At 31.6% G+C, this 18,797-nt stretch overlaps 1 protein-coding gene across 1 annotated transcript in view; it reads right to left on the bottom strand.

Moving 5' to 3' along the window:
* CFAP47 (cilia and flagella associated protein 47) overlaps window positions 1-18,797 on the bottom strand; it is a gene marked incomplete at both ends in the record, with an annotated part of 367,798 nt that overhangs the window by 280,705 nt on the left and 68,296 nt on the right. The window contains 4 exons of the mRNA XM_080718845.1: window positions 3,942-4,151; window positions 8,385-8,580; window positions 11,485-11,644; window positions 15,657-15,751. Of these exons, the coding sequence (XP_080574971.1) occupies window positions 3,942-4,151; window positions 8,385-8,580; window positions 11,485-11,644; window positions 15,657-15,751 (661 nt within the window). The remainder of the gene's footprint in view (window positions 1-3,941; window positions 4,152-8,384; window positions 8,581-11,484; window positions 11,645-15,656; window positions 15,752-18,797) is intronic.

The raw sequence follows: 18,797 nt of genomic DNA, 5'->3' as shown, positions 1-18,797 counted from the left end.
GGCTTGAGACCCTGTTTCCAAATAAAAATACAAAAAAAAAAAATAGGGCTGGGAGTGTAGCTCGGAGGTAAAAGGGTTTCCAGGAACCCCAGTACCACACACACACAAATATACTCTTCCTCTTAGACTGTGATATACAATTTATTTGCTTCTGTCTTCTTTATTATACTTGAAGCCCCCATGAGGGCAGGACTTTTCTTGTTACCTGAGTGTCAGAAGAAATCTGGGTATAAAGTTTTCACTCAATAAAGGTTGAATAGGATAAATAAATAAATGAGAAAAACCTACTTCATGAATACAAGGAATAAGATATACCAAGAGCGGGAGTTTGTATTTTGTGTGTTTGTTTATTTTGGAGGTAGGAAAATATTGGACCACTTATTCATATTTTAAGAGTGATAGCTATTACAGCTCAGAATTGTATAATGAATAATTTCATTCAGGGTTAATACTCAAATCCTTACATTAGCCTCAAATGCTGCATCATTCTAGCTATTACATTCATTAATTCTTTATGTTTTTTTCTAAATTCCTCACCTTTTGTTCATTCTGCACAGGCCACAGAAGCCTTTTTGTAAGTACCCACCTTGATGATCTCTCACTTTCTATCCACTGAGGAGATTCAGCTATGTTTCTAATACCACTTCCTTATCAAATTCGGTTGTATCCCGGAAATCTCTTCTTATCAGACTAGGTTATATTACAACTTATCTGCTTATTCCCTAGCCCTCTCTATGATCTTTTTCATATTTTTTGGGTTGATTCTATCAATTATAACATACCAGAACATTCTTATTTTATGGTATTTACTGTTTATACTGTTTTCCCCAGTAGACTCTAAATTTAATGAGCAGGGATCATATTCTGATTCCTGATATAACTTCCATTACTTTGAAAAGTGGCTGGCATATGATAGATACCTGGTACATACTTATTGAATAAATCAGTGATTAATTATGTCAATGGTTACCCAGAATTTCAGGTTGCTAATTGGCCTAATTGACAATGTTTGAAGAGAATTCTCTAAAATTGACAGGTTCCCTCTAAAATGATCAACTTCCTGATAACTTCTTTATCAGAATTTCTTCTGCAGAGTAAAGACTGAAAGCCCCCCCCAAGCCCCCCCCCCTACACATACCATTAGCCTAGTAAGTGCCAAAGAACCTCACACCTGGATGTGCACCACAGGTACTCTTTCTATCCAAATCTGCAAATGCTTATTTATTTTCTTTTGTCAATTTGTTACCTCTTCTCTTTTTATAGCTTCTTTTGCCCTTGAGATAGCCAAAGATGAAGATTTGAAATAAGAAAATTGTCTTTGAATAAAACATATTTCCCTGCCAATTTGACTCTGAACCTTGGTTGAAGAGAAGGGTAAGAAAGCAGTGAACTCCAGCCTGTTACCCACCCAGACCCAGTAAGTGTTAAAGAAATTAGGGTGAACAAATAGAAAACTTGTTTTGACTAAATCAAGACCACCCTTGACCAGGCTGTCATAAATTGAACACTAGAACAGTTTCATTTTTCAGTTCTAATTTAAAAATGTATTACTTGTTCAAAGTACCAGTAATTATAGACATACAATTTCCAAAATTATATTCTATCCTCAGTCATTTTATATGGATGGCTTCATATTTAAGGAGGCATTGGGGACCACCTCAAGACATCAGGAGGTTGACTAATCTTACCAGTAGTTAACATTTCCTATGCAAAGCAGGTTATTACTTAGGACACTTCTCAGGAATTTTATCTATGTATGGAATTTCCTGCTATCCCATTCAGGTATATTTTGCTCAATCCATTCCTTAATTATAGAGTATAGCTTTTTCAATACTTGTAGTATAAAATGTACTTAATGTAATTATATGCTAAAATCCTTGGTGCATAGAGGTAAAACTTAAACTAAAATTTCAGGAACAGGAAAAAAATACAGGAACATTATAAATACTCAAGAAGCCATTCCACTCAGATAATTAATGGATATGTACATAAATTCCTTCTTTCTCTTCCTCTCTCTTTATTCCCCCATACCTCTACATTGTACTTCATATGCCCCAAGTAAAAATAAAAACCTGAATTTATGAGAACATAAGGAAACCAGTAAGCTGACCTAAAGTAGAGGTTGAATCATAAGGCAGTAATATTTTTTATTGCTGCCTTCATGCCTTGGTTTACTCAAAAACTGTTTCTTAGAGTACTTAAAATACTTTGCAAAGAAATATAAAATCCCACATAAAATAATAAATTTATAAAGTAACATATTTTTTAATAAAAATATGGTTTGAGTATTTTTGTAAAAAATATTTTTAATTTTTATGATAAATGCATGTTTTACTTTTCAAAATTCTTTTGATGTAAAATTTACCATATCAAAAAGGTACCCTACCGGTTGGTTTATACTAAACTTCAGGGCAATAAATTTATTTGGTGTCTTTTGCAACTGTTATGATTTGGAACTGTTATGGCTTGGGAAACTGTTCCCAGGGACCTTTGTTAGACCCCTGGGAATAATTCCCCAAAAAGACATTAAAAAATGCAGCTTCTTGTCCTGACCTAAGGATAGATATGCAATAGCCCAGAGTTTATTAAAAAGATAGAAATACAGAAGATAGTTACAGGCTCATGTTACTGGGTTACATGAGGGGGTGCTTCGAACAAAATCACTGAAGTACAAAACACAGAACAGCCTTTTAATAGACATGACATCATCCATCTTGTTTCATGTAATTCTGGCATAGTAAAAGTCCCTGTAAAGCTCCTCCCTGTACTTCTCTCCCAGAACTGAGGTTTTGCCCATTTTTCTACTTTCATGAAGGTTGACCCCCTCCTCCCATCCTAGCTAGATTATGCAATTATTATGTAAACCTATCTTTAGAATGAGGAAGTCCTAGTTCACCTCTCCTATTGACTTGTTAATTACCTTTAGCTAGGTTAATTTACATTGGAATAACTATTCTGCTTCTTGGCAGAAACCAAATCATTTCACAGATCTGCCCCTCAACCAATTTTTGAAATATATTTATTAATAATCAGAGCTTTCTCCAGTCTTCTTAGGCCATACCTAATACTGGTACAGCAGCTATTAATTTAAGATATCTGAGTTTTATAATATTTTATAGGTATTCATATACAAGAAACTTATCTTAAGTAACAATCATGTATAGAGATGATGACTGAATTTGAAACAGGTTTTTTCTACAAAACCATATTTATTCTCTTGCTTTATGCTACAAGTAGAAAGATAATTTGAGATTCCACTTCAGTAAAATTTGAATTTTAATAAAAATAAAAAAATAGTATCCTTGACTGTATTGAGTAGTCTGTAATTACTATCCTTACTATTGGCAAATGTAAAATTTTCATTTTTTTTCTGTGTGTGAGAGAGGGAAAGACACAGTGAGAGAGAGAACCACATGGCAAAGAAAAGGAAGGAAAAAAAATAAAACATCTTTTTTCATTTTTTTTGGAAATTTTTTATATAACATGATAGTGCTAATCATAGGAATGTATTCTTATAACACAAATTTCTATACCATTCAACCTTTTCCCTTGAGATTCATCTCTCAGCCCTGTCTTATGAGAATCTGTCATAACATCTCACAAAAAATGCCATCAAGAGGCTGTTTTGGTTGCTGTATCTCAATATCTACTTTCCTGTTTATAAAACTACTTAAATTAGCATCTAATTTTACAGATGAGGAAACTGTAAGGTTCAGAAGTAACACTAACAATTTCAGAATTTGATCCTAGGCAGCATAGCAGCAGAGTAACTACCAGTAAACCACTACTATGCTATTTTTCATTAGCACAAACTTATATTTGGAACTTTACATGCAAAGTTATAGTAGATGCTACTTTCTCTTTAATATTTTACAGTGGTGTATAGTACAAGCCTATTATTTTTACTTTCAAGTAAAATAGTCTACATTTTAATATCTTACCAGTTATCTTTGTCATCATAGAAAAAAAGATTGGATAAAAATGACACAGGTTTTGATGATTTAAAGCTGAGGTGGCAGGTAAGCCCAGGATTAATTCCATCACTGGAGCCTGTGATGATTCTGCCTTTTGGAAATATCACAGAAACAGGGTGAATCTCATCATCATCAAGAAGCCTTGCAGTGGGAGTCTGGAAATTCAGAGTTGAATTTCTGTGTAAAGGAAGGAAAAAAATTCTTTTTTTAGCTCAAAACACAACCAAGTAATTGGATCTATATATGCATTTACTGGTTTTTTTTAAAAACCATTCTAAAAATTAAAATAATTGTTTTCAATAAAATATTCAATTATTAAACACATTTTATATAATCTCTTATTTTTCTTTTAACATATAATAATAGTATAACATATAATAGCATAATAATTTATTCAAGAACCACATAAGATTAGCTAATATCCTATTTGTTATGTATGAATTAAAAAGAGATGCTGGGCGTGGTAGGTTATGCTGGTAATCCCCGCACTTGGGAGGCAGAGACAGGAGACAGGAGGATTGTGCAGGTTTGAAGCCAGCTGCCGTGGCTTTAAGAGACCCTGTTTCCAAATAAAAAGTATAAAATAGGTCTGGGAGTGTAGCCTGGAGATAGAAGGGCTTGCAGGAACCCCAGTACCACCAAAAGAGAGAGAGAGTGAGTGAGAGAGAGTGAGTGAGTGAGAGAGAGAGAGAGAGAGAGAGAGAGAGAGAGAGAAAATAAAATATAAAATTATAAAATACTGGTTAAATATGTTTTTAACCATGACCATGACCATTGTTATTAAATATATTATGATCATGTTAATAGCTAGTGTATTTACACTATATAATGTTAATAAATGTATATACATGCAGAATTTAAAATTTTTTGATTACATTAAGTACTTGTATAAATATATAAAGATACAAGTTACTGTCTGCTTATAAGATGGTGTCTTGAAAAAACTGCAAATTTCAAAGTAATTTTAATGTTGAAGAACTACACTCCCTCAAAATTTGAGTGCCATTTAGAGCAAGCCCTATGACATCACTAAACACTTATATCTTATGTGCTAAACATTTGAAACCAAAGGTTGTACTATATTCTTCAACATGGATAATTTATTTTCAACTATTACAACACACTTGAAACTTGTATTCTTTGGACCTCAGAGTACCCATTGAAAAATAAGTATTAAATTATAGAAATTCTGAAGCGGGCACAAGTGTAACAGTCTATGTAATTAATGCTCATAGGCAATTAATAAATCCTTGAAATTTATATAATTCTAATATGCCAGTAAGCTACTCTTTAATTTCTTTATGTTTATAGATAAATATTTGTTACTAAATAAACTGTTTCAATTTTAATATTTTTAGTGAAAGCTTTAATACCTGAAATTTATACACTAGAAAATCCTTGGAAAGACATCATCAATTGTGGGAAAATTATATTCCATTGTGTTAAAAAATGAAAGAGAAGTAATAAAAATTTCATGTAGGAATAAATATTTTATATAAATAGATTATGTTTCCCATCACTGTGGTACAATTAATTCATACATTTTGAGAATTTATGTGCTATTATCTCTAGATTGCATTTGAAATTCTGTTTGATGAGTCCTACTTTCTATGTGCCTCTTTTTGCCTTTTGTTTCACCTTTAATATGGTATCCTTTCTTTTTATGATTTTAATAATGTTACTGATGCATTGTAGTTATAAAACACAGTAAGACACATAGTGATAATTATGACAGAAATTTAAAGTGTTTTCTATATATTTTACATATTTTCATTCATGCTCAAGTCTTCAATCCAGTTGTAAAAGATTTTAATGCACTTTTTGAGGTAGTGATACAGTCTGAAATACTGTGTTCCACACAGATATACAATTGCTCCAGCATCATTTATGGAATAGTAACCATTTTTCTTCAAAAATATGTCTCATGAACTTTGTCAGATATCTAGTATCCATTCATGTATGAGTCATTTTAAAGCTCCTTAGTCTATTCTTTTGGTGATTGTATTTATCACTGTACTAGTAATCACATTGGTTTTGTTTTGATATTTGTAAAACTTCTTTTACTTTCTTAGGCATGGTTCCACTGTGTCATTGTTTTGCATAGTATTCCTATTTATTTAATGTCTACTGTTTCTCATTTCATCTTACCTTCTCTACTCCATAGAAGTTACTATTCTTATTCTTATTAAGTTGAATGTTTGAGATTATCAATTTTTTTTACTGTTCTAATTTATGCACTTAAGACAATATATTTTCATATAAGTAGAATTTTGGTTGCACTCCATTGAGTTATTTTCTCCTACCCAATCTGTGTGTGTGTGTGTGTGTGTGTTTGTGTGTGTGTGTGTGTGTGTGTGTGTGTGTGTAGAGAGGGTACTGGGAAATGAACTCAGGGGCATTTTAACTATAGGCTATATTCCCAGCCCTTTTTATTTCTTATGTTGAAACATGTTCTCATTAAGTTTATAGGGGCATTGCTAAGTTGCTGAGGATGGGCTTGAACCTGTGATCCTCTTGTCTCAACCTCCCAATTACAGGTATGCACCACCACACCCAGAAAATTACTAGAATTTTAATATTTATTTAATACAGTTTATTTAATACAGTTAACATAATAGTGACATAGTTCTAATTGTTTATCTAAAGAAAGCAATAGAAGTCAAAGTAGTTTGTAGTTATCAATTCGTATATCTAGATAATATTAGTTGTATTATTTACTCATCACACCCAATAAGTATTATTATAGGCATGATTATATATAAAACCTTTATTACTGGTTTATAAAATTCAATATATCTTTTTAAACTCCCTCTAGCAGTTTGTCTTAACATGTTATAACTCACGAGACGGTTTGTCTTCACTGATTTTTATCATAACTGTTATCAGCAAACAGTTACATACAATGTTAAATCTAAAATTTTAGAGGATGTTGCTGTAACTATAAAATAATGTACTCTCAATTTTTGTACATAGACTGTTTGCTAGAGAAAATATATAATCTCTAACTTTTTAACATTTTATAAATATTAAAATGATAAACTTTTAAAATATTTTATTTAAATATTTTGTCTTCTAGACCATCAATATTTGAAATATGTGTGAGATTTTCTGCACCAGAAAGATTAGTTAACTTTTGCTGTTATTTTAATTTGGGTCTTATATACTTTAAAATGATTTTAATTATGTATACAGTTTTAGAATACCAAATTAACTGCATCAGTTATAATTATTTAACAATTCTTATATCTTAAAATATGTTTGTTTTTAAAAGTCCATTGCATGTCAGATTAATAGTGCTTCCTATTAGTTTGACAGTGCACAGGATAGTCTCCCTGAAACATCAACAGTTCTGTAGTTGAGAAATTCTTGTTTTCTTGCGTAAATTCTAGCTTTACTTATTTTTGTTGTTCTTACACTTTACATATTTATTTTTTGGTGCAGTAGATGAACCCAGGGGTATATTATTTTCAATCATGTACATTCCCAACCCTCTTACTTTTATTTTGAAACAGTCTTGCTAAGCTAAGCTAAGTTATCATGCACTAGCCTTGAACTTGTGATCCTCCTGAGTCAGCTTCCCAAGTACTTGGATTATAGGGCATGGTGCTCTCTCTCTCTCTCTCTCTCTCTCTCTCTATATATATATATATATATATATATATACATACATACACTCTAACAACCAGTATAGTCTTGTTTTCTTATTGAATTTGAAATTATCTTTTAACTACTCAGAGTAGTTCATTAATATTTTATTTCATTTATTCTATTTAGAGTTATTCAACAATTTTTATTTTTATTTTCTTTTGTTACTTTTATTATACTTTCCTTTTTCTCCCTTTTAATTGTGTATGAGGCACTGGGTATTTAACCCAGGAGAATTCTTCATGTGAGTTACATTGGAACCCTATTTTTTAAATATGAAACAAGTGCTCAGTAAGTTGCTGAAGGCCTTGCTAAATTACTGAGGCTGGCCTGGAACCTGTAATCTTCCTGTCTCAGCCTCCCAGCATCCTGACTCCTGCTGTTGAAACACTGAATAGAGGTTGTAGCTAAATAAATCTGAATTTCGGACCCACAGAAACTCCAAGATAATAAATCTATGTTGTGTCAGATATCAAATGCATATTTTAAGGCAGTATGTTTGTGATGATTTGCCATATAGCAATAGAAAAGAAATATACTGCAACTTTTCCAGAAGAAAATACACATAAAAAATTTGCAAGAAGCTAACTATAGATGACAAAAAGCATTTTTGTATTTTTAAATTTTAATGTACAAATAAATACTTTAATCCTTATTTACAACTATAGAAACAAATGAGTTATTACATATAATTATCATATAGCAGATATAAACAAAGAAGATGTGAAATAAAGAAGATGTGAAAAAGTCATGTTAAGTATTTACCTAAAATAGTTTTGGGGTAGAATGTTGATATCCATCCCAGTTGTTATATCCAAAGGAACAGGAGTGAAAAATATAAATGGTGGGTCAAACAACATATTTGGTGTCTTTATGTCTCCAATCAGATGTAACATTCTATAGCAAAGTGGATTGTCGTTTAAATGCATAGGAACATCAACTGTGTATTTTTTAGTCTTATCTAATAAAAAAAATTTGAAAGTGGTTTAGATTCCTTTGCACACAAAAAACATTATATATTCTCTCTATATATTAAACTATATATAGCTATATATTTATACCACATATAGCTAAACTCTAAGTATAAATCATACATGTACATATATTAATATATGTATATATGTAAAGTATAAACATTGCTAAACTTTAAAATATACTATAGCATTACAAATCAATGATGTGGAATATATTACCCAGAAACCATTTATTCTGCTGAAGAATTTAATACTTAGTGGGGTATTAATGAAAGAAAAGTATTTTAATGTATAATTTAGAAATGTAACAACTATCCTTAAAGTAGATTTTTGGTAACAGGATTTGTTAAATTTGTTTTCTTCACTATAATAAAATCTGACCATCTGTTTAGTAAATGCATCATAAAGGTGAGATCAGATGATAACCATAATGTAGCCTAGAGCAATACTGAGAAAGGGATGTCCTGATATTAAATGAATGCACCTTGTCCCCGCATTTTAAAAGTAGGAAAGTGTGACATGGTTGACTGGCCAATTACATCAAAATAAGATATGTAAATGCAATAGTTTCATATAGAGACAGTTTGCATTGAAGAAGATGGCCTAACAAAGGAAGCAGCAGGTCTGTTCCTGAGTATAAGTTCTATCACAGAACTGGCCAAAACCTTTTCACACCTGAATCCCCAATAATAGTGTCTCATGGAGAGAAAAAACAAGTTATCTGGTGGTTTTGAATTTAAGTTTACATCTTTAAATCTAAAAATGTAATACTAATGTGGCCTTTAAGGATTAGGGCCAGCAAGGGTTTATAAGAGCAAAGGATGACAGAGTGTACTAGAAGATGTGGAGCTATGCTCGAAAGTGAAACTCTATGCCAGAAACTAAATCAATGCAGTCACTGAACTCATCAGATCACCTCTTCCCTTTGTATTGGATGTCTTTAGTTGACCAAGTACTCTCATTACTTGATCAAATAGTTTGTGATTATTGGAAAAGGGAGGTTCTGGAAAGAAGAGAGAATTAATAAGCAAATAATGGAATCCCTACTTATAATGGAAAATGAGTACTGAAAAAATATGTGAAAAATAAGATACTATACCTTCAGCTTATAAAATGAATTATACTGAAATTCTTTTTTTGGATGGTATTGCAAACCTATAGTTAAAGGATGGTTTAATTAAATTAATGTTAACATTATTTTTGAGATGAATATCAAGTTAATAAATACCAGAGTTGGGAAAGGCTTTGAGACTTACTGAATTCTGGATTTTGAAAGGGCTATATTGAGATTATTTCTGCAATTTATTTTCTAATGAAATAAGAGAGTAGTGGACTAAATATAAATATAAAACCTAAATATATACTAAATATATGCTTCCTGCAAAAAAAAAATTTACTTCATCTTTAAGGAGGAGACACATAGCTCACCAGTAAAAGTACAAAAATAGTTATGTCTCACAAATGGAAATGAAAAAAAGCAGATATGGCTAGATGAATATCAAACAAATCAGATACCAAGTCAAATATTTCATTTTCAGAATGCAGAGATCATTTAAACAGAAAATCATTAAGGAAACATTGGAATGAAAATATATTTTAGACAAAATGGATCTAACAGCCATAGATAGAACATCCCGTCAAATAATACCAGATTTTGCAACCTTCTCAACTGCCCTTGAGACACTCCCTAAGATGTTAGACCTCAAAGAAAGTTTTAAAAATACAACTGTATAAAACTAGAAATTACTAATGGAAGATTATCTTGAAAATTAAAGAATATGTAGAAATAAAACCTCATGTTTCTAACCAATGGATCAAAGAATAAATTAACATGAAAATTAAAAATATCTTGAGAACAAAAATACAAAAGTAAAAACTAAAAGAATAAAGCAAAATTAGTATCAACAGGGAAATTTATAGGCATAAATATGACAAAAGAAAACCTCAAGTAAACATTATAGCTAATACTTTTTCTACTAAAAAGTAGAAGCAGAGAAGATGGCATTCAACAGTAGCTTGCAAATGGAAGAAATATACAGATATTTACCCAGTGGTACAATTTTTTAATTATAAAATTAGAAAATTATAGCCAGACATAGTGGCACATTCTTATAAACCCAGTGTTTGGGAGGCTGAGGCACGAGGGTCACAGGTTCAAGGCCAGTCTCAGCTACTTAGTGAGGTCCTCTGCAACTTAGTGAGGCCCTGTTTCAAAATAAATAATAAAAAACTGGGCTGAGGGTAGACGTCAAAGACAGAATATCCCTGGGCTCAATCCTCAGTGCCAAAAAAAAAAATTCTTTCTTTTAATTCTGGGGATCTGATATATAGCATGAGTGATGATGGAAGTGTAAATTCTGATTTTGGTAAGAATTATATAATGTATTTATATATCAAATCATTATGCTTTATGGCTTAAGTAAATGTACTATGCTTACTGGTCAATTGAGTATTTTAATATTGAAAAATAATATCAACATCATTATATTATTCATATAACATATAACAATCTTAATTTTATATACTTTTATTGGTGCATTGTGATTTCACATCATAATATAATTTGGAGTGAAAGTGACATATATGCACACAGCACTTGGTGAGCTTCTCCCTTCCTCTCCACTTCCTCTTCTTTCCCATTTATGGTATTAAGATTGGTGTTGGTATATATGCGCATAACATCTATATAAGTGTTTGCTTCATTAATTCTCCCTCCCCCTACCACCACTCTCCCCTAGACCTTTTCTCTAGCTCCACTGGAGGTCTCTCCTTTATCTAAAGTTCTTCTTGTATCCCATAACAATCTGAATGATTATATATCTGATAAAATAACCTACTGTATTAACAGTAAATTGAAATTTTATTCACAAATATAGGAGGAAAATACTTACTCGGACAGAAATCTATGGAAATATTATACTTTTCATTTGGTTGCAGATTCCCAGTCAGTGCACTAAATTTGAATATGCCATTTTTGAACACTTTCTCAATCTTAGTAAGATTCAAAGTCCATTGTATCTCGTGTTTAGAAATATTATGTAATTCAAGATCCTGCTCACACACATACAAAATTTTTTTAATAATTATATACAGCATAAAATTTAGTTGTATTAACATAATAATTTGATGGGCCTATGTACAAAACCAAGTAATTTAAATGGCAATCATAGCTAAAATGCTTTTGAAGTTAAATTAGACAAAGTCATATAAAACTATGGTCAGACAACAACTATAAAACATACACAAAAAAGAGACTGAGATCAAGTATAAATTAAAAAGTACAAAAATAGCCATACTAGCTAGGAAGAACACAGTAACAAAAACACTCATTCATTGATAATTAAAATGCAAAATCATAAAGGCAGTTTGGAAAATAGCTAGGCCCTTCCTTATAACAGTAACTATATACTTACCATATAATTATGTGATCAAAATCCTAAATATTTTCTACAGTTGAAAATTTAGGTTTATCAAAAACATGTAAGTAAATGTTTATAATATCTTTGTTTGTAATCACCAACACAAGAAGAAAATAAAACAGAACCAAACTATAGTATATCTACAAAATAGAACATAAATTCAATAAGTGATTAATTTGTATAAAGCATGTGGATATTAAATAATAATTTATAAGTGAAAACAGTTGAGCCAAATGACTAGATATTATATAAAAAATTACAGCCAGGCATGGTAGTGCACTACTGTAATCCCTCCCAGCATTCGGGAGGCTGAGACCTGAGGATCGCGGTTCATGGACAGCCTCAGCTACTTAGGCCCTCTGCAACTCAGTGAGACCCAGTTTCAAAACAAAGAATAAAAAATAGGGCAGGGGGTGTAGCTTGGAGGTCAAATGACCCTGGGTTCCATTCCCAGACCCGCAAACAAAAAAAAAATAAATAAAATTACCTATTATTGTGGAAATGCTGAATTTTAGAAGAAAAAAACACGTTTGTCATATTTTAATAGAAGGATGAGTAGTTTGACTACAAAAGTCACATAAAGATTTTTAAGTGCGTAAACAGTGTTCTGAATGGTACTGAAATGATATATACATTATTTTTGTGCATTTTTCAAAATCTAGATACCTGTATACTACAAATAACTAAAAATTATGTGAATCAAAAGCAAGCAGTGTTTGAGGATCATAAAATAGATTACTGACTGTGACAAACTCCATCACTGATATTTAAAACAACTTCACTAGCTGGGCCTGGTGGCGCACGCTTGTAATCCCAGCATTTGGGAGGCCGAGACCAGAGGATCGCGTTTTGCGGACAGCCTCAGCTACTTAGTGAGTCCCTCCGCAACTTAGTGAGACTCTGTTTCAAAATAAAGAATAAAAAATAGGGCAGGGGGTGTAGTTCAGAGGTCAAATGCCCCTGGGTTCTATCCCCAAACCCATACACACACACACAGACACAAAAACCAAAATAACAACTTTACTGAGGCTACAGGGACATGGAGAATAACTGACTTAAGTAGTTTTGGAAACTTTTTCACCTGAAAACTATAAACATAAAAAACAAATAGAACTATATATAAATACAGTACTATAGTTGATAAATATGTTATCATTTATAATAGGCTAGAAAACAGCAATTCACAATTACTTATTTAAAACCTATTTTGTGCCCTGTGTGGTGGCGCACACTTGTAATCCCAGTGCTTGGGAGGCTGAGACAGGAAGATCACACAGGTTCGAAGCCAGCCTCGGCTACTTAGTGAGGCTCTCAGCAACTTAGTGAGAACCCTGTTTCCAAATAAAATATAAATTAGATCTGGGAGTGTAGTCTGGAGGTAGAAGGCCCCTGAGTTCCATCCCCAGTACCACAAAAAAAAAAACAAACAAACTATTTTGTTAGTTCATTTCATTTATACCTCCTAGTGAAGCTCAATGTGATCAAAACATACATGAAATACACTTAGTTATATTCCAGGCAGGCTACTGCTTAGTTACTAACACTGAACTAACATTAATTTCTTAGTTTCAAAAAATGCTTTATGGCTGTGTAAGGAGGGACAGCTGAGTGAAAGGTACATAGAAACTCTGTATTGTTTTAACACTTCATTAAATATAGGAATATGGGCATGATTTGCATGCAGACTCATCATTTTGATAAAATATACTATCAAAATAAAACTAACTTGTTTTTGTGCGTGTGTGTGCTGTTGGACATGTATCCCAGGGCCTTCTGCATAGTTGGCAAGAGCTCTACCACTGAACTGCATCCCAAGCCCCAATCAAATATTTAAATTAATTTTGCTTTTCTAAAATTTGAAGAGTATAGAATAAACCATAGAAACTTCACTACAGCAAAATGACATATTTTGTTTCTGTCTAAAACATGATTGTTTCAAACTAGACATAATTAAAAATGAACAAATTTAATCCCAGTTCTTCTAAGTATTTAAGCATCTCATTATTTTTAATATTTATATACTCTTTTACAGAACAATTTTATGTATTTTAAATAAAATAACTTTCAATACAGAATCTTATGAACCATTCGAGTCCTTGTTTTTGTCATTCTCAAAGAAAGAAAAGTTGTATCCTTATCCTGTTTAGTCCTCAGCACTGCAAATAAACAAACAAAACACCCACTAGCAACTATAAGAATAATTACTTTTAAAATATACTTGTATTGATTCATCAAGTCTCATCATAATGTAGTTCAGAGTGACATTCACACAGCACTTGATGAGCTTTCTCCCAGCTCCCTCCTCCTCCCTCCCCTTTTCTATCCATGATAAGGAGATTGGGATTGGCACTCACTCATATGTACATAACATCAGTGGAAATGTTTATTTTATCAATTCTCTCTCCCCAACCCTGTTTGCTAGACTACCTCCTGTACTCCAACAGGGTTTCTTCTCTTTTATCTAAAGTCCCTCTTGTATCCTCATTACTCTCTAGTTTTCACATGTGAGAGAAGACATATGACCCTTTACTTTCTCTGACTGGCTGATTTCACTTTACAAAATGTTCTCCAGGTTCATCCATTTTTTTGCAAATGATGTAATTTTGTTCATCATTATTGCTAAGCAGAATTCAATTGTGTGTTTTGTAATCCATTCACCTGTTGATGGACCCTTTGTTTGGTTCCATAATTGGCTATTATGGATTGTGTTGTTATAAACATGAATATGCATATATTGCTATAATACTCTGATTTCAGTCCTTTGGAAAGATACCCAGGAGTGAAATAGCTGGATTATATGCTGGATCCATTCCAAGTTTTCTGAGGAATCTCCACATTAATCTCCATAGATGCTGCATTAATTTTTAATCCACCAACAATGTCAGAGTTCCTATTTCCCCACACCTCTACCAGCATTTAACTATCTACTTTTATATCCTATGATTTTGAAAATGGAACTGATATATATATATATATATATATATATATAAATACAGAAGCACTGATTACTTTAATTAGTATATTTAACATTAACATTATTTTTCTTTGTATTTTATCAAAATTATTAATTTATTTTCAGCATTATGGAAATTCAAAATTGGTAGCAAGAATAGTAATCTATTAGAAAAAAAGGGGCAGAACAATAAAAATTCCTACAATATTTATACGTCTCTCTTTTTTCCCTTCTAGATAGACACAATTAGGAGAGAGAGTAGATTAATATAGAAGTTTATTATATACCCGGATTTTATCTACATTTTATCATTGTTTATGGATATAATTTCTTAAATATATGAAATATATCACATTAATTTAATTCATAGCTTTTATTAGTGTAAGGGGATTAATTATATTTGAATAATATGCATATTTAATATGTGCAAATATTCAGTTATAAGTTAATTTTATATGTGCATTTGACAATTATTTTTCAAAAATTATGCATAAGTAATATATATTATGTATATACACATACAAGTTCTATAAAATTGCCAACATTCTCACTTCAAATAGCATAAATATTAGAGAAAATAATACTTATAGTACACTCATGCTTCAGAATAATCAACTTAATAAACTAACAGCATAATTATACAATCTTAATATTAAAAAAATTATAAAGTGTAAAAATTCTGTATACATACCTGAGTTTTTGTGATTTTTATACTATCTTCCATCTCATATAAAGGGACATTATATACAATTTCTGTTTTTGATAATGTCAATGGTGCCTGCATTACTTTGAAAGGAAGATAAATATACATATGACATATTGATATAGGCTCATAGGCATTTCTTAGCATATTTTCAACCTGAACCAATAAGAAAAAATGATTTTCTGTTTTTATACTCACAGCCAGAAAATAATATTATATTTATAATTATTTATTTTTTTCTTTTTGTGGTACAGGACATGGAACCCAGGGGCACTGTACCTCTTAGCTACACACCCAGCCCTATTTTTAAGTATTTTTTTATTTTTTGAAACAGGGTCTCACTGAGTTGCAAAGGGCCTCAATAAGTAGCTAAGGTTGTCTGCAAACCACAATCCTTTGCTCTCAGCCTCCAGAATGCTGGGTATTCAAGCGTGAGCCACCACACCAGGCTTTAAAAATATTTCTAAAATATCTTTTTTAGGTATTTGTTTTTATAAAATTCCATTTTGTGATATTTTATAGTAATGAATCTTAAGTAAAATAAAGTTACCATTGAGATGATGAAAGTATACAATATACTTAATGTTGAGCTTAGTAAAAGTAAACAGTTAAAATGATCATCATATAAGTGTTTGATGTAGAAATAAAAAAGGATAAATTTTAGGAATTCTGGAATAATGTATAGATGGAATATCATTAATATTCCCTAAATAAAACAGGTACTGGAAATAAATGGTTATTATATAGAAATTTGTAAATAGTATTCGTAAAAATGCTTAATGCCTCAGGTAAGTTGTTTTTACCTAAGGAAAAATGAATATTTTTTTAAAAATTGAGATATTTGAATTATTAATGGGAAATACAGAGTCTCATAAAGTTTTATGAAAATGAGTATATAAAATAACCCAATTTCTGACCCTTAAAATGCATGTATTTTCACATGCTTTCATTTCATCCCTAGAATTAATGGATGCTTTAGCAGGGGATAAAGATTTATGGAATTGGAAAAAATTATAGATGATGTGTTAGAAAAATGTGTAGATGATGTTCATCATGGCATTATAACCAATATCTGCAATTAGGAATCATAGAAAAGATAACGTTATGACAGACATACAGATAGAAGCACATGTAATATGACCTTCCCATTTGCAAACTGGGAATAGGAAGTAGAAAATGATGCATAGATTGTAAATATCTTCTTTAAAATGGAATATTGTTTTGGCTAATTACTTCGGGGTGTGTGTGTGTGTGTGTGTGTGTGTGTGTGTGTGTGTGTGTTACTGGGGATTTGAACACAGGCATTCTATCTCTGAGATACACTTCCTGCCACATTTTAGAATTTATTTTGAAATATGGTCTAAGTTGTGCAAAGCCTCTCTAAATTGATAAAGGTGGCTGCAAACTGTTGTGATTCTTCTGTCTCAGCCTCAGCCTTCCATGTACTGGGGATTACAAGTGTACTCCACCATACCCAGCTTACTTCATTATTTAGAGAACCTGTTCTATTTAAATAAAAATGTTGAATTCTATCACAGGTTACTAGAGAATCAATTTTAAAGGGAAAAACTGATTAAGCCGAGTTATAATGGAAAAACTAGACTGAAGACTCATAGATAAACATTTCAGACCATTCTACGCCCTCACATTAAAACATTCATTGATATTCTGGCAGATAATGATTTGATGCTGAAGTTAGCTTTTTGAGTCACTCCTCAACTTGAAAGACCAGAAAAAGATCAACAGAAATTAAAAGAACCAACCAACATGGAATAGGGACAAAAATTAAAAAACAATTCCACCAAAATTAGAAATAATATAATCAACTGAAGGAAATGCCAAGTAAATCATCATAATATAATTAGAAACAAAATGCATTGTTTTCGCAGAAACATTAAGGCTCTAAGTACAGATATTTTCAGAAAATAAGAACTCTTGCTAGGTTAAAATTGACAACATTAGAAATAGGAAAAAGCCAGGCGTGGTGGTGCACATTTGTAATCACAGTATTCAGGAGGCAGAGACTAGATGACTGAGGTTCCCTGACAGCCTCAGCTACTTAGTGAGGCCCCTTGCAACTCAGTGAGACCTTTTTTCAAAAATAAAGAATAAGAAATTAGAGCTGGGTGTGTCACTCAGATTTAGAATCCTCTGGGTTCTATCCCCAGTACCACACATTAAATAAAAAGAAATAGGAAAAAAAAAAAAAAAACAGAATTTCAACTCTTTAGCAGAGGAAACATTCTAGCATTTAAAGCAATGTTAGAAGTCACAGAGGAAAAGATAGATTTTATCATAAAATTTAAAAAGCTCTATTAAACATGAATAAAACTAAAGTAAAAAATTCTGTGAAACATTCACATTAAATACAATGCAATATAAATAAATAAGGAGTTTATCATTAAAATAGCTTACCAATTTTAGAAAAGATTAGACCATTGTTATTTTCTTTTAAAAATAATTTTTGGGGATGTGGACGGACAATAGATATTGAACCCGAGGGTACTTTACCTCTAAGCTAATCTTTAGCCCAAAGTTATTTTTTGAATTTTGAAACAGAGTCTCACTAAAGTATTAGGATCACATGCATGTTCTACCATGCCTGGCTAAAAGAAATAAATATTTTAAAGCAGGGAAAAAGACAGGTATGGTGATACACACCTATGATCCCAGTACTTAGAAGGCTGAGACAGAAGGATCATGGGTTCCTCGGCAGCCACAGTAACTTAATGTGATCCTATTTCCAAATAAAAATTAAAATGAGGTTGGGGTGTACTCAGAGGTAGAATGTCCCTCGGTTCATTCACCAGTATCCCCAGCAACAAAAAGAGGGTAAAAAGGCATTAATTCATAGAATCTCCATACCAACTATTTAATTCCTAATTTGGGATTTTAAAGATCCAGCAATACCACTTCTGGGTATCTACCCAAAAAGGAAGGAAATCAAACTACCAAACTAATACATGTGTATCTATGTTCATAGCTGCACAATTGAGCATTGCCAAACTATGGAACCAGCCAAGATGTCCATCAACAGATGAATGGATTACAAAACTTTGGGATATGTACACAATGGAATTTTACTCAGCCATAAAAATTAAAAAATGGAATTACATCATTTTCAGGGAA

Source organism: Muscardinus avellanarius (assembly GCF_963383645.1).
Source record: "Muscardinus avellanarius genome assembly, chromosome: X".
Lineage (NCBI taxonomy): Eukaryota > Metazoa > Chordata > Mammalia > Rodentia > Gliridae > Muscardinus > Muscardinus avellanarius.
Note: the sequence above shows the minus strand (reverse complement) of the source record. Positions and strands in the feature narration are given on the sequence as shown.